Raw genomic sequence first — 21,929 nt, 5'->3', positions numbered from 1 at the left:
TTTGATGATAGGTTTTTAATAAACAAAAAATGTTTGCCTTGGGCTGCAATTGACAGGGATGTTAGTCATTTATCCCTTAATAGCTTGTAGTCTTAAAAATTAAACAGGGCCAGTATTTGCTGATCACTTTCTTTCATTTCTGTGTAAATGTGTTTACAGATCAGGAACTTCTGAATGGGGTTTTTTGATAGCCAGTCATACATTCTGGTTAAACTAATCTTGTTTCTTCCAAATTAGTTGCACTCTAAACTGAATTTCTTGTCCTTACCTGTTTCAAGAAGATGTTGGGTGTGGGCACTTGGGACTGAAATAACCTGGTTTCTATCATTTACAGTAGTTGAAAACAATACTTAATTCAGGCAGATGGTGGGGAAAGTGCGAAATCTTGTTAGCTTAACTTTCTTTTATATGTAGTGTCTATCTCTGTGCAAGTTAAAGAAAACAACTTAAAAAATACTTAAGCAGTAAATTAAGTGTAAAGTCATTAAAAACTGATTACTTATTTTTTTATGTAAAAAGAGGCATATATTGAAAGGAGGCACTTACCCAACTTCTCAACACTCAGATGTGATGAAGGAGCCAGAAAGGCATAAAAAATGTTAGCTGACAAAAAAAGTAAAAGCAAGCAGAGTCAATGTTATGAATAGTCAGGAAAGGCATAGAGAACCAAACTGAAAAGACTATTATGCCATTGTATAAATCCTAGAGCCTCTTCATCAAGATTACTACATAAATAGTAGCTAATCAGAAGGGTCCAGTGCTGGTACTTGCATGAGTCATCAGTGAAGGGCACTTGTCAAAATTGATGAGGCACAATCCACAAACGAATTGCTTCTTCAACTTAAAAGGCTTCACAAGGAATTTTCAGAAACTGAAATTAACACTGTGGTTTGCTTCTCAGAGAGAAAAACGTAGATCCTCTCTGTGGTAGCCTGGTGCCAACAAGTGCAGATTGGATCCTGGAACTTTCTCCTCTAGTTTTAATTCAATTCAAGTAGGACCTACTTAGGCAAGCTAGGCCAAGTGATCTCTGGAGGTTATTTACCAGATACATAATTCAAGTTTCAGGCCTATGGGCCAGGCTGCAGGCAGTTTGTTTCCTGGGGAAAAGTGTTCATCAAATGCTACAGAGAGTCTTATTGTGCTGTTCCTACTCTTTGCCTTTATTATCTCTGGAGTCATAAGATGTTTATAAGAAACTCATTTTCTGTTCCTTCCTAAGTAATGGCTCTCAGAGTGGAGGAGTTAGTTCTGAGACTGCTTTGTTCTTTGAAGTTAGCAAATAACTCTTCATTAGACTCAAGCCATTGTAGAATCACCACCAGGTTCTTCAGCAAGGTGATGGGTTTTCCTTCTCTGTATGAGAGCTGTCAGCCATTGGAACTGGTGCATTTAACATGAAATAGTCACAGGTTTGAAAACAACAAAGTAGACAGCTTTGCCTATTTTTATAATTTCCAGTATCAAGATCGTGTTATCCAAATCATGCATGTGGATTGTGAGTATACCAGAAGTTCACAGTATGAAACAACTGGCTCAAGAGGGTTAATCCATCTCAGCTCATTATTCAGTATGTGCCTTACCTGCTGGTTGGAAAAATGTCTTCCTATTTGTGCCTCTGGTTTCTCTATATGCTTTGCAAGGCAGATCTTCCATTAAGATACCAAGATATCATCTTGACAGTTTGAAGCTGTGGCCTTTGGTGCTAATGCACATCTTTATCAACTACTTTGGATTTCAAACTAAATCTTATGTACAGAGATACAGCCCCGGCTTGTCATGTTACTAAGCTCTTCCCATAATATCCAGTAGTTACCACTGCCAGAAACTGGATTGTCCTATGGTTTATCCCTCTAATGGCTGTTAACATCCACGTTGGAGGCTTCTGAAGTGTTGCATGTGGAACTACAGCTCTTTGTTATGTTACTTTAACCTAACTTGCAGATATTGGTGTATTTTGGGTGCTGCCTTATGAATCACAATGTGAATTATGGTTAATATTCCCTTTTGCAATGCAACTTTTCATACTTACATTTCAGTGCTGTAAGACAATGATAATTCAACATTCATACCAGACAAATTAATCATATAGCCAGGAGCAGATGCCTTAAGGATAACAGCAAGCACATAATGGTATTTCCCTGGGATAGCCTTGTTTGGCAGATTGTAGTTACCTCTGCTTCGAAAATCCATCAGAGGAAAAAAGGGGTCTTGAATAATGAGGATTCTTTTTTCTTGCAAAATAAAAACAAAACAGCCTTATCTAATCGTCTGATTTATCTGAGAAATGTTAGCTCTTCAATTAATAATCGCTGACACCATTCAGTGTATGAAATTACTCGGTTTTGACGTACTGGTTAAATTTATACCCAAGACAATTCTGGAATGGTTTATGTAGAGCTCCAAAGCAACTTTCTAATATACTTTTGTTTTCATTTGTACATTCTTGTGGACTTCTTAGTCTTCGTTCAAACCTTAAAAAAAATCAATTACCTAGCATGATTTAGAAACTAGCATGAAAACCTTTTAAAATTATTGTCAGTAAAGTTAAATGTGGCTTTTTTCATGTCAAAATAAACTAAGTGCAGCTCTCTTCCACTGTTTATAGTTAAATCGCACATAGTGGCAAGCAACCCAGTGCATTTTAAGTGAATCTATAACTGTCTATAAGCATGAGCCTCTGATTTCCTTGTCTTCCCTCTGGTGGTGTAGTTTCTCGCTGGATTAATGAAATATATCCGTTCATGGAAGTGTTACATGACGGAGCTGAGTTGGAGGAGGGAATTGGCTGTGTTGAGGTTGTTTTTTTAATTCTGTCTTGTATGCCTAGTATTGAGAAAATGTTTCTAGTGGAGCTTACTAAATCAACAAAATCACCGTGGTACTAGTTGTATACATCAAGACTCATCTGCTAATTTCTTGGAGCAAGTAGTAAGGAAAGTAGCACGTGAAATATTAAAAATAGTATATAAGATGTGAATTACACCCAATCTGAAATTTGAAATGTGAAAACCTATGGCAGTCTTAAACTGAGTGGAATTCAGAGTTTGACCTTAGATAGCAGAATCATTCCAGGAGATCTAGTTCCTGATTAGTTTGTATATTAACACACACAAAAAAAAGATGATGTTTATTTTAATTAAAAAAAAAAAAGTCGTGTCACTAGCTGTTGCACTCAATTGTTGAAAATAGACCTTCTAATGTAAAACATGCTAATAAAAATATAATGTTATGTTTAAGAGTTAACAAGCTTACCAAGTGGATAATATATGCCAGCCTTTCACCTAAGGAAAGGAGCTAGCTCTGATGATTCTGATATGAAGCAACAAAGTAGACTTGCAATAGCAACGTGGGGTTTTGGGCTGCTAGGCCATGAAAGGTCAAGATTGTACATAAAGATAATGTTTCTGGTAGAGTGATACTGATCACACTCATATGGTGCAAGTTTTGGGGCCTAAAAAATGCTCCTGATGGCTTGCATGCCAGAGATTAGTAAGACATACATTTATTAGGTCTTACTAACCTTGGCTGTCTTCTCTGTGCATTTTGGATGAATGTGCTGCTTCTCCTTGCTTGATCTGTCTGCCTCAAAGGCTGCATCCGAGTTGTTGTTGTAACAGTTACTTGTTTCAGCCTTGACTAATGAAGGGCGGGCCAAGAATGCTTATTACTTGCTCAGCATCAACATAATACTGATTTCACTGCGTGATTCCCTTGTGGCTTTTGGAGGCGGTTCCAGGGTAAAATGGTTCTTTTTGGGAGAGACTATTTCCACATTTTAACTATCAGAAGATTAGAAATGCGGAGATGTCCATCTTCCCCTTCTGAATGCTGTGTCAGCACCAAGTAAGTGGTGGAGATCAGAAAAGGGAGTGTGCGCAAAGTAGATGAAGGGGTGGGGGATAGGAACAGGATAATAATGTGGAGAAGGTTGGTGAAAATGCAAAAGACCAGGTGGTTTATTTCTGTAAGAAGCATATACAAAACACATATTTTACAGCCATGAGCAATTAATTTGTGAAGAAGATGCAATCGTTCCATGGTAGTTTCTTCTATCATATATTCAGTATTAGTGCTAGAAAAAGAAGCACATGTTTAGATCCTATATTGGGCATAAGGATGGTTCTGCTGAGACTGCAGTTATAGCTTAATTACATCATTAAAGCAACTTGCTGTAGTGGAGGATAATATTACTTACCCTTTCACTGAAAAGTATTGAGCCTCTTAACTTCCTATGTATTACCAAACTACCAGAGTGAATTCCATGTGCTTTCAGTATTTGTAGAAGAGTCCTTAGTGGGTTGGTATGATGGTTTCTGTAACTCTTACCTCTCTCAGGAGGAAGAAGAAAATGCATCAATTAAGATTGCTAAATGGCTAATATCTGTGCCAGATAAGTGTTGTCCTTTGGCTGAAGTGCTATGCAAAAGCTCTGATGGGCAAGAGCATACCTTAACTTTGACTCTTTTACATGCTGTGAAATTCCAAAAGAAAGAGTGCTTCCTCACTTTCGTTGAGAATCAAGGTGAGAAGGCTGAGCACTAACAAGATTTGTATTCATATTGATTTTACTTAAAGGCAGCAATGTTTCTCTAGTTGACTGGTTTATATCATGATCTCTGTACTGGATTTCTATGACAATTTCTTCTCTTGAGAAGTTTCTGAGCATTATTTGGAGCAAAAATCACTCTCCCTGGGCTGCTTTCTGGGGCAGATTTTGTTGATTTCATTTTTTAGCTTATAACTGTTAGTAGTCTCCAGAGTCCGAACTAATTCTCTCATCCAAACATGTTTCTTTTTAGCTCTTTTTATAATGAGAAAAGCAGAGCAGTCTCCTGAAACTAGTCAAAGGCATTAGTAATAGAAACTTTACAGATAACTGAGGCCGTGGGTCTTCACTTCACTTTCTCTGATCAATACTTTCCCTTCAATGAAGCAAATGAAAATGTACATTGACCTAAAACACAATAATATTCTTTTGGCATTACTTACTAGGAAAAACAAACATTGCATAAGTGTTCATGATTTGAAATGGCTGTATTATGCGGTGCTATGGGATTGTTTGTTATTTTGAAGATGTCCAGTAAGAGAGAGTTTGCAAACTAAAAAATATTCTAACAGTCAGGATAAATGAGAGAATCACACCAGGTGGTGTCATTTTGTCTGCTAAAGAAAGCATGGATGTTTTGTATGGGAATTGTGTGTTGCAGGAATGGTTCCCAAGTCTGTTTGGAAGGAGAGAAAAAAAAATATTTCTCTTGTACTAAGTGTCAAATGCTTTCAGTATGGGAAAAGGGGGAAAAAACGTCACCTAACTTCTAGAATCAGAGTGAAGGACACAAGTAGTTAAGGAGAGACAAGGTACAGCTTTCTGGCAGGTATATTAAAAACTAAGCAAAATACTCAGCTAAAGAAAAAAGAATACTGGAGATAAATATTAGGTAAAATATTCTACACCACTACATAAATACTGTATAAAAATGGTTAGCTGACTTAAAATTGCTTATATACAGGGAGCTGTCTTTAATTCTGAACAGCATTCTTGGACCTCTGAGTATTTTCCAAAGAATTAAATACTGTATGCATGCAAGCTAATGAATGAATTAAGATATGGCTAAGATATATTAATTTGGAGAGAGACCAGATGTTTTTGTCTGTTCACTCATCAGAAACTTGGTATGTGTGCAGTAATCCTTTGTGTTAACTGGCAGAAACTAATTACATGTGCAGTTTTTACTATTTATAAAGCTGTCAGCCCAGTCATTGTGGTAGAAGCTTTAATGTCCTTAAAATGTCTTTCGTTCCTCGCTTTTTAAGCTATAAAATTTACAATACACAATTATGTCTATCAAATGTTTTGAGGAGATGCTTCTTCAGAATTGGGGCAAAATCCTTCATATGCTCTGAATGCAGACATTGTCATTCATCTCATAATGGTTTCAACTCAATTTTATTGTGTTAGTTAAAAATTCTACTACTTAATCTTTCTTCTTGACTTAATAATATGTGGTAGAAGTGATTTCTCATCTAAAATAAAACTTCCCTGTGTTATTCACCAGCATTGCTGGGGAATGTGCAAACTCCATTACTGTTACATTACATAAAAATGTCAGTTGAAGGCACATGTGGGTTACCGAGAGACCCTCACAAGGTGTCCAGGCATTTGGATCAGATTACTGTCAAATTGATGAATGTGTAGAAATGAGTTTGTCCTTGGTAGGCTTCAAAATAAAAATATAATCTTATGATTTAGCTAGTTCGAATTAGTTATTGCTTTGAATAAAGTTAATGAGATGTAATTAATGTGCTTCAATGGCAATACTGTGTTTTAATCCAACAGTACAGTTCCTTATAAGCAGTCTCTTTACAGCTACTTAGTTTCTTGAATAGCTGTCTTTTTGTTGCAACATTCAGTACATCCACTCAGTTTTTGTGTCTCTCTTCTGTATCACAGGTGTTGGATTGGATTGAAAACCACGGAGAAGCTTTCCTTAGCAAACATACTGGAGTGGGAAAATCCCTGCATCGGGCTAGAGCTTTGCAGAAACGCCATGAAGACTTTGAAGAGGTTGCACAGGTAAAAACAATCACATGAAAGACTGTACACTTGTCATGGAAATATATGAAAAATTCCTGCTCTGGCACTGAAGGGCTGGGCAGAGGGAGCTCTACTAAAAAGAAATTAGTTCCAAGAATGGACTATTTTGTTTCTATTGCAAGCTTTTACTTAATTTCTCTCTAGTGCTTCAGCTTCAATAAGAAAAACAAAAACTTCCACAGTCCTACAGAGAGTGGGAGCCTTGAAGCCAAACAGAGCTGCTGCTGCTATTATTATTATTTATTATTTTCAAGAGCATGCCATCAAATGTTGAGTCACAGAAGAATGAAACTCTCCTTTTAAAATAACTTAATTCCGTGGGATTCAAGGATTTAAACTTTTGTGCAGCCTGTTAGAGAGGATGGAGATGAATTGAAGGCTCTGCTTCCTGACTTCGAGCTTGGGGAGCTCCTTAAATCACCACAGTGGTCTGATGTGGGGGGCAGAAGGGGACTCCTAAGAAACCACATGAACCAGTTATCTGGCCAACCTGTCTTTGGGTTTTTTTTTAAACACAATTGAGTTTGTATGTGCTCTCCTGTTCAGAATCACTGATACCAACACTTTTTCCATAGGAAGACTCTAGGTTTAGCCTTGAGTGGAACTGATGGAACTTCAAAATACACTGTTCTGTAAAAAGGAGTCAAGCTGAAAGAAACAGAGATACTAGGGAATACAGGGAGCCTAACAAGAGGAAGTTGGTTTGGGTGGCAGCTTTGAAAAGGGGATGCGAGATGAATTAAACCCATGAGAAGCTGAAGACTAGAATCCTCACCATTAGTAACATGCTCTCTCTGTCCAGTCTTAATGACTGGTAAAAGTAAACATCTCTAAGATTCGTCAAGAAAAATCTCATTAAGGTAGGATTGATACAATGGTCCTTCAGTCAAAGCAGAAGATGCATTATTAGAAAATTCTGAAGTGACATAAAGGAGCTTAGGAGTGACATCTACTGTGGTGGGTTTACAGATTGCCTGCCTAATGGGATGATTAAGCTCTCAATAAAATTTTATTGTAAATATGGTCTTAGAGCCCTACAGTGACTGAGGACTTAAAGTAAATCAGAAAGCTACCTCAATATTAATTTCCTATAAAATTTTCCAAAATGATAAGGGTGTTGTTAGTTTTGTATATACACACGCTGGATTTTCCATATGTGTGCCTAAAACTTCATTTTTAGTAAAATCTGTTTCCATGTGGAAATACTTATTTTTCTGGGTCAGACAAGCAAGAATCTATTTCTGTAAGACACTTAACAAAACCTGAATGATCTCATACTTAATACTGTGTTATTTGAGCAAAGAAGAAAAAAATGTTTGAGTAACCGAAGGGGGCAAAGTGTGTAGAGCTGTTAGCGGGATGTAAAAAAAGCTTCTTGTTAATTTGCAGTATACTTTAAAGTAGAAAGTTGTAAAGCAAATTCTTAGCAAAAATTTCCTAAAACTGAATGTTATGTTACTAGAGTTTAAAATTATTTCTTTAGAGGTTGGGTGGAATTTCTATTTTTGGAGATACTGAAAACTTAGTCTGGTCAAATAACTCAAATATACTACAGGGAACTATCTTCCACTGACAGAACGATGGACAAAATGATCTAATAAGTATTTTTTTCATCTCTAACCCTTGAATGCATAGTGACTGCCAAGAGAGGCACACCCTCTGAGTTGTTCCTCTTAATTGCTCTAAAACTGAATGTAAGCAAGCCCCAAAAGGCATTCCTGTTGTTGATGTTACAAGGAAGATTATGTTCCAGTGTGAGACCACAATCTGCAGTCCTTGTTAAAACATGAATAACTTTCAGCTGATATACTCCCTACCAACATTTCTGGTTGGTCCAGGTCTTTGTTGTGTTTTGGGGTTTTTTGTTGTTGTTGCTTTTTGTTGTGTTTTGTTTGGGTTTTTTTTTAATAGGACGCTAGGCATAATTAGGGGTTTTCAGTCTGCTCTACTCAGAAGTTGAGAGGGAACAGTGTCAAGTGAACTGTCAGTGGCATGGCAATGTTTTATCAAATGCAGGGAGCCAACAGTAATGCTGAAATGCTCCTGATCAAAGGCTAACTCCTGATTTTGAGGGGAGCGAAAAATTATTATTTCTTTTTTCTACCCTTTTGCTTCTTCCCTCATTCCCTCATTCTTTTACTCTGAATGAGGTGCCAGTTCCTCAGCAGCTTTCAAAGAGATGTTAACATAAGCTGTGTGTCAAATAAAAAAGATGTTCCAGAGTCAATGGGCTGTGGGCTCACAAATTATTCACTTTAAAATTTGTGAGAAATGAAGGCATTTCTCTTTTTTTTTTTTTTTGGTACTATTTCTTACCACTACAGAAACACTAGATAATCAAAACTCAGCCAGCTAATAATCCTCCCTAAATTCTGATGTACTGACATTTTTGCTACACATACACAGTTTGACTTGCACTCACTATTGTTAAATTGTGTTGCTCTTTTCATGTGAAGCCTGTCCAGTTCACTTTCTACTTACTCTTTCCTTTTTTTTCTTTCCTTTTTCTTCTGTCCCCATGATGTTCTTTCTATTCAAGAGACCATTTAGTTGAAGTGTCAAGACTCCAAATTTTGACATCACTGATTCTCTTTTGGGCACAGATTTTCAGCTTAGAAGCACAGGATGTAGATCAATAGTGCAGTTATACTTCCCCATGCAATTTTGTATTAAAGTCTAAGTCAACTTCTGTTTCAACTGTGATCAATGTCTGCTTTTTGACAGTAGTCTAAGCTCAAAAAACATGAAAGGTGTATGACAAAAATTAAGTATTGGGATTTTTTGCCACACGTCAATTCTTTTGTCCATGTGCAGATTGCATTTGGTAAAGAACTCAAGTCTTCTTGGTGCAAGACATGCACAAGAAAGGTTCTTCCAAACCTCGTTTGAATACACCTATCATTTCCCTAACACCACCAGTTCTCACCTCCTTTAAGGTTTAAAAAAAAGGTTATGGATTTGAGCTGATTGTATACCCATGAATGACTATAATGCATCCAACTAAAGCTCTATGTCTTACAGTGTCTTGTAGCCATCACTAGATGCACAAAGAAAATGGACTGTAGGCTTAAAACGTTACCTTTACCGTCCCAGTTATCTTGTCCTATTTGATATCTGGAACTGAAGGATACAGCAGAACCAGTGCTTAACAGTCACTGATGGACTTCTCTTAATTAGGCTAGCTATTTTTTGAACTCGTTTATGCTCTTGGAATGTATGCCAGATCCTGTGGCAATGAGTTATGCAATTTAATTGCCTCTTAGATGAAAAGTACTTTTGCTTTTTCATTTTAAGTGTGTTGTTTGATGCTTAACCATGATAGCATCCACTGTATTTAAAGAATAATCTATCTTAATTTTCTCTAATGATTTGTACACCTCTGTTAATCTTCCTCCATCTGCGTGTCTCTCTTCCCCCTCTATAGTGCAATAAACTCCAGTTTGTATAAAATTCAGACCATACCTTCACTTCTGCTGTTGTATTTATTGTCAGTAGTACTTATTTTTGCACTGGTCTCTTAAACTTCACCTTTGGCTTTTCTATGATGTGTCAGTCACTTTACATGTTTTCTAAAAGTATGATGTTTGGTTTTTTTTCTGAAGAATATGTAGAGAAAGATTCTCAACAGGAAGACTAGGAAAGCGATGAGATATATGTTGTTGGGGAAGGTGGTGAACTCTCCATTATGAATAGACTTTAGCAGTTTGGGGAAGAATGCCTGTTAAAGACTCTACACTGAAGTCCTGATTGTGTCTTGGGGCACAGAAGGGTGGGCTAGAGGGCTTCTTAAAGCTCTTACCAGGCTGATTTGTTTCCCCTGGGATTTGGGGAGGGTGTGCTAGTGGAGAAATTCTGAGGAAGTGTTAATCCCTTTCAAAACTATGTTGAATTTGTCCCCATGAAGGCTTCTTTGTCAATTTAGGAAACTGGCATAAGCAGCTTCAAGGGAGAGCTACTGCTCTTTCTGCCTAACCTTCTGGCTGCCCCTTGGGACCAATGTTTTCTAAATCTTCATATTACTACGTTTTTCCATCCAAACATTGTTTAGAAGTAATCAGAGAGCCGGGAAAGGCAGTAGTTAGTACAGCATTCCTAGTTGCTGTGATTTCTATTCCAAAGGGCAGCTATTATCTACCAAGATAAATATTTATATTATATTTCAGCTCTGTATGGAAGAGAAAGATTAGTGATAAGGCATGTGTCTGCTATTAAGGTTTGAGAATTGCAACCCCTTTTGAAGTAGCATCTAAGTTGGGATCATTTCTAAGTCCAGGCAGTTCACTGTCCAGTTTACAAAAAGAAGTCTGATATGCCTGGGCTTGTGTTACACAGAAGATACTCCTGGAATTCAGAAGCAATGCTTCACATGTGAGAGAAAGTTTTCATTAAAATAGGAAACTTCTGTTTCAGCCATCTGCAGCTGGGTGTGGCTCTCTGGGTTGATGAAGTAGTTGTTGTTTGACGAGCGCCTTAAGGCTCTTTGGCCTTGCCCCTTGAACACGTGTGAGCTGTGACTGTGGAAGTCAAAACACCCAAGCACAGACCAGAGTGTGTTCCAGGCCAACGTGGCCTGAGCCAGTGATCTAGAGCATTGAGTAGTGCACTCCCTGCTGAAAAGGGTGAGTTTGTGTTAGTCTGTGCAGGCTTTCCCAGGGAAACTGGGGAGGAGTTCCCTACCCCTCTGTGCAATTAGAAAGCTAGAGGTTAAGGAAGGGCTAAGATGCACATCGTCAAAATCAAGGAGCAGCGTGGATTGAATTCCTTACATAAATAGACTAAAATAAATGAAGGGGGAACTTCCCCCAGGTGTATGAAAGCTGCGCTGAGTTATGTAATCTGTCCTGGGCTTGCCTGGTAATTTGCCTGAGATGCTGGAGGAGACCTCTTGTTTCCTGCCCCTTAGTTGAGTTGTAGGGCCAGGCTTGGATTTAACTTTTGTGGGTATTAGCATGTTAATTAGAGGTGTGATACTATACTTATGACAAAGAAAAGTACATTTGCATAGGCTTAATTCATCTTGGCAAGCAGTGTTTTTACCTGATGTGATTGAGTTGGGGAAAAGATGGAAGGGCAGAAGGGAAAAGAGAAAAGTGTAGTTTATAATGTGAGGATTTATTTTAATAGTCTGTGGTGCAAACTTATCAGGAGACCTAATGTGGTGAAGTAAGCAAAGCTTCTGTAGTGTATACTTGACTTTAGTCTATTTTCCCTAGAGGTTAACGTCCTTCTATGCTTTCTCGATGAGTCTGTTTTGAGAACCATTCTAAGTCATGAAAACCCAAGGTTAGACTCGAAAGAGCACCCAAATTATAGCAAATGTTTGGAACCAGTCCTATTTTGGATTAATGAGAAAGAGATATATATAGCCTATATATATATATATATAGGCTGCCAGTTCTAAGTTTTAAGAGTTTTTAAACATCTCTTTCTTTTCTGGGCCATAGCACTATCAGTACATCAGATACCAGACTTCTCCCATTCTGTTTTCTTCTTTGACCCAAGTCTCCTATAAGACTGCTGATCTGCATTTGTTAATCCTGTGACGTCTTGGGACAATATTCCATTCTGACACTCATCCATAGCTGACATGTAAATGTTCCTCTCTTCTGCTTTTTCACCAATGATGATCCACTTGACACGTGAATTTTGGATACCTCACTTCTGTAAGGGTGGAAAGAAATTTTACCTTTCTGTGCCTGGTTACTTTCCACCTTCCTGCTGGATGTGTAGATTTGGTATTGTCTCTACCAGCAGCTAGGACTTTCTCACCTCTAGTAATACACATTTGAAAAGTATCCTGGCCATTACTTTAGTGATTTTTTTCAAGTGTTGAAATAGGCCAGTTTGCAAGTAATTAGATGCTTAGGCTGATCTTTATGCTAGTTGTGAATATAAAATACTAATTCCAAGGAAGACTAAATAGGCTCCCAAGTTCTAGATTGAGGAGACATATGAATAGACAGAAATAAGGAGCTAAGGGATTGATTTATTCACAGTTAAATGAAAAAGTATCTAGAAATATTTTTAAAAATGGCAAGATTATGTTCTACTACCTTAAAAAAGGAAGAAAGAAAAATACATTCCAAGGGCCTTCTCGTGCTTTTGTTTTCATTAGTGGAGTGTCTTTAAAGTATACTGACTGGATTTTCTTCTATTTAATCCTGTGAAACTAACTTATTTCTCTACAGAACACATACACCAATGCAGATAAGCTCCTAGAAGCAGCCGAACAGCTTGCTCAGACTGGGGAGTGTGACCCAGAGGAAATTTATCAAGCTGCCCATCAGCTCGAAGACCGGATACAGGATTTTGTGAGGCGCGTGGAGCAACGGAAGATCCTGCTGGACATGTCTGTGTCCTTTCACACTCATGTTAAAGAGGTAAAACTGCTGCTGAGTCATGGTCCTAACTTTAAGCCTTAAAACCAATACTGTCCAATGTTACTTTCATTGTTAGAAACTAGCCGTAGCAAGTCATGAAACACCTATTGTAGGATGAGTTTTGGTTTGTAATTCACTGCAGATTGAAGGCTGGGGTAGGGTAGTTGTCTCATTTATGGATTTTTTCTTTTTTAATTTATTTTTGTTTTTCACATGGAGCTTCTGCCTCCTTTGTTGTGCAAGTACACATGCTTGTTTGGCCACAGGGAAAGGTCAGATCAGGGAACTGATACAGCTAAAAGACAGCATTGCAGGGGACCAGTACTGTGCACTTTTGTCTTTTGTGATGGTGGCTTTTTCTTTGTGGTTTGGTTGTTGTTGTTGGTTTTATTTGGTTGGGTGTTTTTGTTTGGTTTTGGTTTTTAGTGTGTTTGGTTGGTTGTTTTTTTGTGCTTTTGGTTTTTTGGGGGGGGTTGTTTGTGGGGTTTTTGCTGGTTTATTTTCCATGTATGTTGGGTTTTGTGTTGTTGTTTGTTTGTTTCTTGCTACTTTTTGTTTTTGTTTTGTTTGGTCCAACCAGCTCTCCAGTGCAGTTAACTGAGTTGTCAGACACATGGTTAGACTGACATTGTTTAGGAGACTGAAATGCATGGCAGAAGCACAAGATTTCTTAAGGCAACCCTGCTGCCCAGAGAGGCTTTGTTTCCTTTTGCTGTTTTACACATTGCATTTTGATCTTGTATACAGATAGTTCTTCACAACCTAAAGAGCTTATTGGATAATGACAATGGTTTGCCTCATGTTTGCAATTTTTAGTCGTCTTCAAAGAATGAACTGGTACACCAGGAAAAAGAAAATTCAGCCAAACGCAATTTTCAGCCAGATGAATTTTCCATTCTGATTCAGAACACAGATCATACAAATTTATAAGTTCATAGGAGAGGGGGGGAACAGGCTAGAGCGTTAATAAGGACTACAGTAAGCAATTTTGGTTAAAGGTAGTGGCAAATTTCGACAACTGTAGGTTACTTGTTTTCTGTTCAGAGCTTGTGTTAAATCTTCTCAATGCTCCAACCGGGTGAAAATATGAAAGGCTTCTGGATCACAGCATGTCAGAGTATGTCTTCCTTCCCTTCACCCTACATCAAGAAATGGTCTGTTCAGTGGGGATGCATAGTATTCAAAGTAGCTTCTTCAGAAAAACCTTGCAGAGGGTAAGGGTGGGAGGTTTTTTGTGTGTGAAACATCTGCTTTACACTTGAAACAAACACACAAGGCAGTTGGGTTTTGAAGAAGGTCAGGATTGAATTACTTTTTAGCTCTAGACATGAGTACATAGCTCCCCCATCAGTTTTCTGTTACATGCTTCCTTGCCGATATTCTCCAAGGAGTCTCCTTTTTTAAACAAAACATAAATGCTGTATCATAAGCTATTCTGAGGGGGCAACTTTTTAATTTTACTTTTCTCAAGCACGTAGTGCTGTTCCATTGCCTGTTGTGAAGCACAGGAGCAGACAGCTGCTGAGACATGTTCATTGTTTCTATAGATTTATCCATTACCTGTTTTTCTTAGCATCAAGAAGAGCAGCTGGAATGGTATTTAAATGGATACAGTTTGTTGTAGTGATGAAAGATGGAGACTGTAAAAGGATTTGCAAGGAAAGGACTTTGAAAAATCCCAAAGACTGAAAGGCAGACTGATCTGTGAGTCACTGCTGAATAATTCTGAGAGGCTGATCCAGATGTGCTGGAATGTCGCCACTGCTCCCCTAGATAATAATGTTTTATTAAAAAAAAAATAGTCTGTATCTTGATTTATATCTTTGGGAAAATACATATTACTGTGAACTGTAAGCGCACGCAGCTGTTACTATGGCAGCCTCTTTGCAGCCTAGACTTTGGGGGAAAGGTACTGTGGCTGATGTACACATGTTGGATTTTTTTTTTTGTCATGTGGCTGACCTTTATACCTAATAAAGCACAGAAAATTAAAAGGACTACTTATATAAGTAAGACTATATTTTGCTTTCTACTTACAAATACAGATGAGAGAGTGAGGCAGGTGGTTCATATTTAGTAGACTAGTCCTTTGGTTAAGGTGCAAAGAAATAGCAAACTCAAAGCTGTCTCATGCTTTGTGTACTCTGATCTGTTTTCAAGAGCACATCGTTTGTTATCAAACATGCATGAAGAGTGCTGAGAAGGCATCACAAAGCAGATGGAAGATAAAAATGCCCTGAACCTGAAAATCATCCATGCTTTGTTGGCAGGACAATTGCATTTCTCCTGCAGGATGTGGGAAGTTGCCGAATGGATTAGTGCACAGTTTTCCACTATATGATGGAGTGAAGAAATTAATGTGCACACTTAGCTAGTGAAGAGAGGAGTTCAAGTGGTAGCATAGTAGTTGAACCAGAAGGAGATACTTCAGTTGTTTAAAAAAAGAGAAAAACAATACAATACAAACCAAAACCCCAAAACCAACCCACAAAACAAACCCACAAACAAAAATAAACAAACCCCAAACCAAACAAAACAAATGAAAAGAGCCCACCAACGCATTTTGCCTTTCAAGTATTCAGGGTGAATTTTGTTTCTTGTATCTTTTTTGTTTGATTGTTTTTCTGGTATAAAAAACAGGCATAACGAACAAACCCCCTGTTTGTGTGTTACAGTTTGGAGGGAGCTACAGAGCTGAGAAAAGCTGGTAATCTTGAGTTGTTGGCTGTTTTTGAGGCTTCAAAATCTGGCTCCAATATCCATTCAATCACTTCATTTTTTTGAAGTAGGATGTTTTGTTGTGTTTTATTCTTTTTCCCAGAAATACTTCATGTTGAATGAATGTTCCTTCTCTGGATGAGAGCATTCCAATACTACTTCTCCTCTGTAGCTTTACATAACTGTCATGGTTTAACCCCAACCAGCAACTAAGCACCACGCAGCCACTTGCTCAGTCCCCTCGGGTGGGATGGAGGAGAGAATTGGAAGAGTGAAAATAAGAAAACTCCTGGGTTGAGATAAAGACGGTTTAAAAGGTAAAGCAAAAGCTGCACACGCAAGCAAAGGAAAATGAGGAATTAAGTCACTACTTCCCACTGGCAGGCAGGTGTTCAGCCATCTCCAGGAAAGCCAGGCCATCACGTGTAACAGTTACTTGGGAAGACAAACGCCATCACTCTGAACGTTTTCCCCCTTCCTCCTTCTTTCCCCAGCTTTATATACTGAGCATGATGTCATATGGTGTGGAATATCCCTTTGGTCAGTTGAGGTCAGCTGTCCCAGCTGTGTGTCCCCTCCCAGCCTTTTGTGCACTCCCAGACTCCTCGATGGTGGGGTGGTGTGAGAAGCAGAAAACTCCTTGACTGCTTGCCAACAACTCAAACATCAGTGTGCTATCACCTTTATTCTCGTACTAAATCCAAACCACAGCGCTATACCAGCTACTAGGAAGAAAATTAACTCCATCCCAGCCAAAACCTGGATAATAACCGTTATACTTGGCACAGAATTTGCCTGCGACTTTACCCAGCTTCCCTGGGAAGCATCAGCCCTGCAGTGTCTGCGCAGTACTGTTGCTTTGTTGGTGCTTGGTAAATCAGCACAGTTTCTGCTTTCCGAAGCAGTGTGCTTGCCGCAAAAGCAATAGTTCAGCTTGACACGTCCTGGAAGCAGCAGACTTCTGCTATACCTGTGCACAGAGCAGCTGTTTACTGTATGTGCAGCACCCTGTTACGATGCACATTGGCTGTCTTTAACATTTCCAGAAGTTCTGTAGCCAGATGGTTACAAACTGGCAGAGCTTCCTGTGGCTTACAAACATCGGAAAACAACGTATAAGCTCTCAGGTTCCTCATAGACTAACCTCAGTAGACCACATTTCTCATTGGGGACAAAGAGGTTGTATTCAGGAAAGCCAGAAACGCAATGTTATGGAATGTACACCATTACTCATTTTGCTTAATGGTGATCCAAGAAAATCCATTGCTTGCTGTATATAAATTGTGATTCCATGTTGTTATGTTATTACTAGTTTTAAATTTGTAAGGTTGTGAATATTGATTTTTAGCTCCCATGCAAACAGTGAGAAATTTCAATCCTTAAGCCAAATTTTTCAGTAAGTGATGTACTGAAGTTAAGCCGTGCACTGGCGAGCTTTAAAAGTGTTTGGGACCATAAATATCCCTGCCAGAATCTTTGCATTGAAAGTACTGTGTCCTGGCAAGTTCCCAGCCTGAAGATGGATAAAATGCAACTGAACATCTGAAACTGTTGACCGTTGCAAGACAGTGAATCCTTACGGCTTTTATGCCTTTTGACATTTAATAAATATGGGGAGGGACAAGGTGAGAAAAAAATTGCACAGATATGTTTCCTAAATAAATGCTTATTATAAAAGGTTGTGTGCAGAACATAGAAGCAAGAGTCATGATAGGCTTTGTTGTAAAATCTAGAGTAGAGATGAACAGGATTTCGGTGTGAATTCAAACTCTTCCATACACATAGACACAGACACACATGCGCACACACACACTCTCTCTGAAATGGCTCCCTCAGCATCCATGAGTGGGAAGACCGAAATCCTGGCCAAACCAGGTGTTTGTAGTAGTGCCAAAGTACAGCAACAGATATTTTTCTTACTGGAGTCAAGTGTGGGAATACAGACCAGGCTGACTGTACGTGGAAGAGAATGATCTCTTAAGAGCCTGTTGGCTTTTAGCGTATAACCTTTTGTGTGTATTCTGACAAGTCGATTATACAATAGCTCAGAGTGCTTTGTATGTATACACAATATGCTTAATGGTGTTACTAGAAGATGTCTCTCTTTTTTTTTTTTTTTTTTTTTCCCCTCTTACTCAGACTAAACTTTGCACCAGAATAGACTAAGGTTGAAACAAAGAAAAGGGAAGTGGAATTGGCTAACATTTCCAATACAAAACCTTGTTATTCCTGACCAAAAGTAATGAAACAGTAGTCTGTGCAAGCTGTTGAAGGAAGGTGGCATCCTTTTGAGCATGCCAGTGCATGGGAAGGTCGAGGAGGCCTTGCTTTGGCCATAATGCTGCCGATTCATTCACATCTAGCTATGAATGTGTATTTCATTCAGAAAACCTTGCTGATAATGGTCTTGCTTTGTCTCACAACTCACTGCCAGAAATATGTCCTCCTTTGCATTATCTGGTATGGAAAGGGCATCTATCTGTGCAGCCTTTCATTCGTTTCATCCCATGGTGGACCCTGAGGTGGCAGACCTGCGCTTCTAGTCTCCTGTCACTCCTGAATGTTTGAGTCATCTGTGCTGGTGGTCTACAGGTTAGATTTGGATGGCATAATAAGGCTGCTTTCTCTTTTGCATGTCCTTTCCTGGCAGCAGAGCAGCTTTTGGATGCCCCCATCTAAGTGTGAAGGCTCTGTCCCTTGGGCTTTTGTGCATCTCTAATATTTTTATTGTGTCATTATAGCACAAAAATGCTTAATTTGATGGGTCTGGAAAAATGTATGTGGTGCAGTCTCTGGTCAGGACTTTGATATGCTAGTCATCTTGAAGCTGAGAGTTGAGGAGGACAGTTATTAAAACTGAAATAAGAGAAACATTCAGTGGCAGCACACCGAAGTGTGTTGTGGCTTACTAGTTCGATAGGATTGGAATCCAGTTAGCCAGCACATATTTTGTCTCTTGAGTTATTCAATACTGATAGCTACTTTGCTTGAAAAAAAGGGATCAGATTAAAGTCTATGCATTATTGAAATAGCACTAAGTGCTTGAGAGAAGTGAGGCAGAAATAGGCCTTTAAACTGTGTAAAGCTATGGTATAGACATTTTTTTCTTCAGTTAAGAAATGGGACAAATTCTAGCAGCGTAACAGTAGTTGATGTAATTTTAGAAAGATGTGACAAACTTGTTTTTGCTTCAAGGATGAATTTATTCTGAATAGGAAATTGTTTCCATTATAACTATAGAATAGATAGGGATATTTGAAGCTTTTAAAGGTAATTATATCTAATTTCAAAAAATAGGCATGCATTTGATATCTTAAATGTCTCTGAAAGACCTTGGAAGACAAACTCTGGGGCAGTTTAACATCTTATTCTTTTTTGTTTTAAAAAGCATGCAGTTTTTTGACGACTGCATGTCCTGAAAGCCAAAGCTTATAGACAAGACACACATACATCAGCCCCTTTCTATGTCCAGATATACTTACTAGGGAATATTATTGCAACATTTGGCCCTGTACAAATAATAGCTCCTTCAACAACTGTGCCTGTGATAATACACATACTGCAACACTGTGCTGGGGGGCAGGGGCAGAAAGAGGAATTGGCAGTTTTTACACGCAGAAACTGTGTGCCTTCCTTTGTATTAGCCTGCTGAAAAGGCTGACTGCTTCTCCGAAAGCTGTTATTATAAAAAGGAAAAATAAAATAAATTGTGAAAGAGTGCGATGGATATTTTACCCTAATAAAATAACTCTGCGCTTGGGAAAATAATTGTTCTCTGATTATATTCAGTAAAATACAGTAAGGTCTCATTTAACTGCAGTTTTTCAGGAGATTGCGGGGATGGGACTTAAATGGGGAGAGAGAGGCCCATGATGGAAACACTGAAACTTCCAGGATGTTGCGGACAATTAAAATAATACCATCTCAGTGACTAATGGCATGCTCCCAAGAACTTAGGAAAGAGGTAGCACAGGATGCAGGCTCATTCAAACAGATGTTTCTTAGTCTGTGCTAAATTTAGATCAAGAAAAAAAAAAAACTGCTGGGTGAAACATTTGCCTGTCAGGGATTCAGAGTTTTATTTCCCTCTCCAATTTTAATTCTGATAAGATGTGAGGAACAGATGAAAAGAGCAGAAGAGCCTCCTTCTGTGACTGGGTTGAGTTATTTATACAGTTTTCTCACCGCACGTTAGAGCTCTCTTGCTGCTGAATAAAGTTCTTACTGAGGTCATAGGACTCGTTTTTCTTAGGGATCTTCGTGCTGCTTCTTTTACAGAGAATAGAAGAGAACATGCCTGGAGGTTGCTGAAAAGTTCACACTGAGATAAAGTTAATAGTTTTTAATGACAAGTTTGTTTGTGTGATTTTTTTTTTTTTTTTTTTTTTTTTTTTTCCCCTCACTGGATTTTTGTTGCCAAGCTCTCTTTTATGGAATAATGCATTACCTCAGAAAATCATTCTACTACAAAATCTGTAGTTCTGCACTGCTGAACTTATGTGGGTAAGCTCCAGTCTCTGTTCACCCCCCACTGTAAACTGTTTGCTTTCTTTTGGCTTGCTGTGCAACCTTGTACCGTCTTCATCCTTAGTTTTGTTTCTGAAAACAAGGTAATTCACGTCATTTCCAGTATATCCACTGCTCATTCTGGTTTTAAAGCTGTATACAAGCCAGCTGGTTATTGCCACCCATTATGAATTAAGCTTCTCTCAGTAAATTGCATGAATTTCTATCTGGCTTTAATAACCTGACAGTTTCCTTCATCTGTGGTGGCTTTATTCTAACTTTTGTCTATAAACATCAAGATTATTTTGAGGGGAAGCTGTTTGTCAGAAACTTACTTAGTGGAGATGTGTAAAAAGCTTATTTGGGAATGTATTTGAGTAGCTTTTGCTATGAAGTGTCAGAGAGCTGTTTAGTCACTCCAGAAACTGCTTAAATTGTTCTACTTTCAACAGCATATGAATCACAGCTAGGCAAGTAATGCATACTAATTACTGTCCTTCTTTTTCTGCACATTTGTAAAATGTTTTTCCTTCCCAAGCAGTGGGCAATTCAGCTAATGAACTAAGCAAACACAGTGTATTTTTGAGCCCTTTGGTACCCTGGGGGCAAGAGACCATGCTTACAGTCATCCCGTGCTGACCAGGCACTAGAGCCAGTCGGCATAACGCTGTTGTGCTGTTGCCCATGTCTTTCTGCTCTAGGCAGGTGGTGTTGCTTTGAACTGGCTACACAGAAGGAAAAGTCTGTTTGTTTTCTGTTGGCTCCGTCTCCAGCATCCAGGGTGAGCTTTAAGGGAAGTATTCACGTGCACAGTACATCACCAGCCCAACACTTAAAGTTGCGTTGCTCCTGCCAGGTCCTCTCCACCCAGTTACAGAAGCGGCTGAAGTGTATGTGAAGGATAAGAAGTGGCAGAGGTGAGGTGTCTCTTGCACAGGTGTGACACAACCCAGCTGCAAAGGACACACCAGAAAAAAATCCTAGTGGTTCTTAGACCTGCCTTCAGCCACGGTGCAGGTGCTTGTAAAGAAGTCAAGGGACAAACTTGATATAGTCCAAGAGACTCAAATTGGTTTTGATTCTGGTTTGTCTGTAATAAATGTCTCTGAAAAGTGGGCCTTTTATGGACAGTGCAATAAGTGTGAGGTAGAGCTCTTCCAGCTAGCACCAAACACATGAGATCTGCGGTCAACAACAAAGTGTTATTCTCAAATATATTTGCACAGTTGCAAGCTGCACTGGTGGTTATGTGCACACACCAGCTCTCTTAGAAGGTCTCTAACACGGTGTCCTATGATTATGGTTCAGACATAAGCCTCGTAAGCTAAGAGGGGAGAAAAAACATGTCCACAAGTTTTCAGTTTGTATTGTCAGGCTTCATGCTCTGAAGTTTCAGTTGTCTCGAAACAAAATTTGCCTTCTGAAGTATGCATTTGGAAAAAAAAAAAAAAAAATTGGATGCTGCATTGGGTTATGCTGGAGTGAATGTTGATTGGCGCTTTTGACCCACTTGCTAGGTTCTATTGATTTGTGTTCCTTTTAATAAGAAAGACTGCTGTGGCTTGAGCTTGGGGTGTTTACAAGTATGGAGTTGCATTCAAATCTGTGACAGATTGTTTTTGAAGCATATGAGTAGTCAGAATAACACAGTGTGTATGGATAGGCAGTTCCGTTTGGAGGGGGCAGTAGATTTGTAGAAAACAGCGTGGCTAAATATCGTTAATTCT

At 38.7% G+C, this 21,929-nt stretch overlaps 1 protein-coding gene across 1 annotated transcript in view; it reads left to right on the top strand.

The window, feature by feature from the left end:
* Nucleotides 1-21,929, top strand: part of TRIO (trio Rho guanine nucleotide exchange factor) — a 255,708-nt gene that overhangs the window by 107,518 nt on the left and 126,261 nt on the right. Inside the window, 2 exon segments of the mRNA XM_065629284.1 lie at nucleotides 6,455-6,577; nucleotides 12,787-12,978. Coding sequence (XP_065485356.1) covers nucleotides 6,455-6,577; nucleotides 12,787-12,978 — 315 coding nt within the window.

This window comes from Caloenas nicobarica, chromosome 2, assembly GCF_036013445.1.
Source record: "Caloenas nicobarica isolate bCalNic1 chromosome 2, bCalNic1.hap1, whole genome shotgun sequence".
NCBI lineage: Eukaryota > Metazoa > Chordata > Aves > Columbiformes > Columbidae > Caloenas > Caloenas nicobarica.
This window is presented reverse-complemented; position numbering and strand designations above follow the sequence as displayed.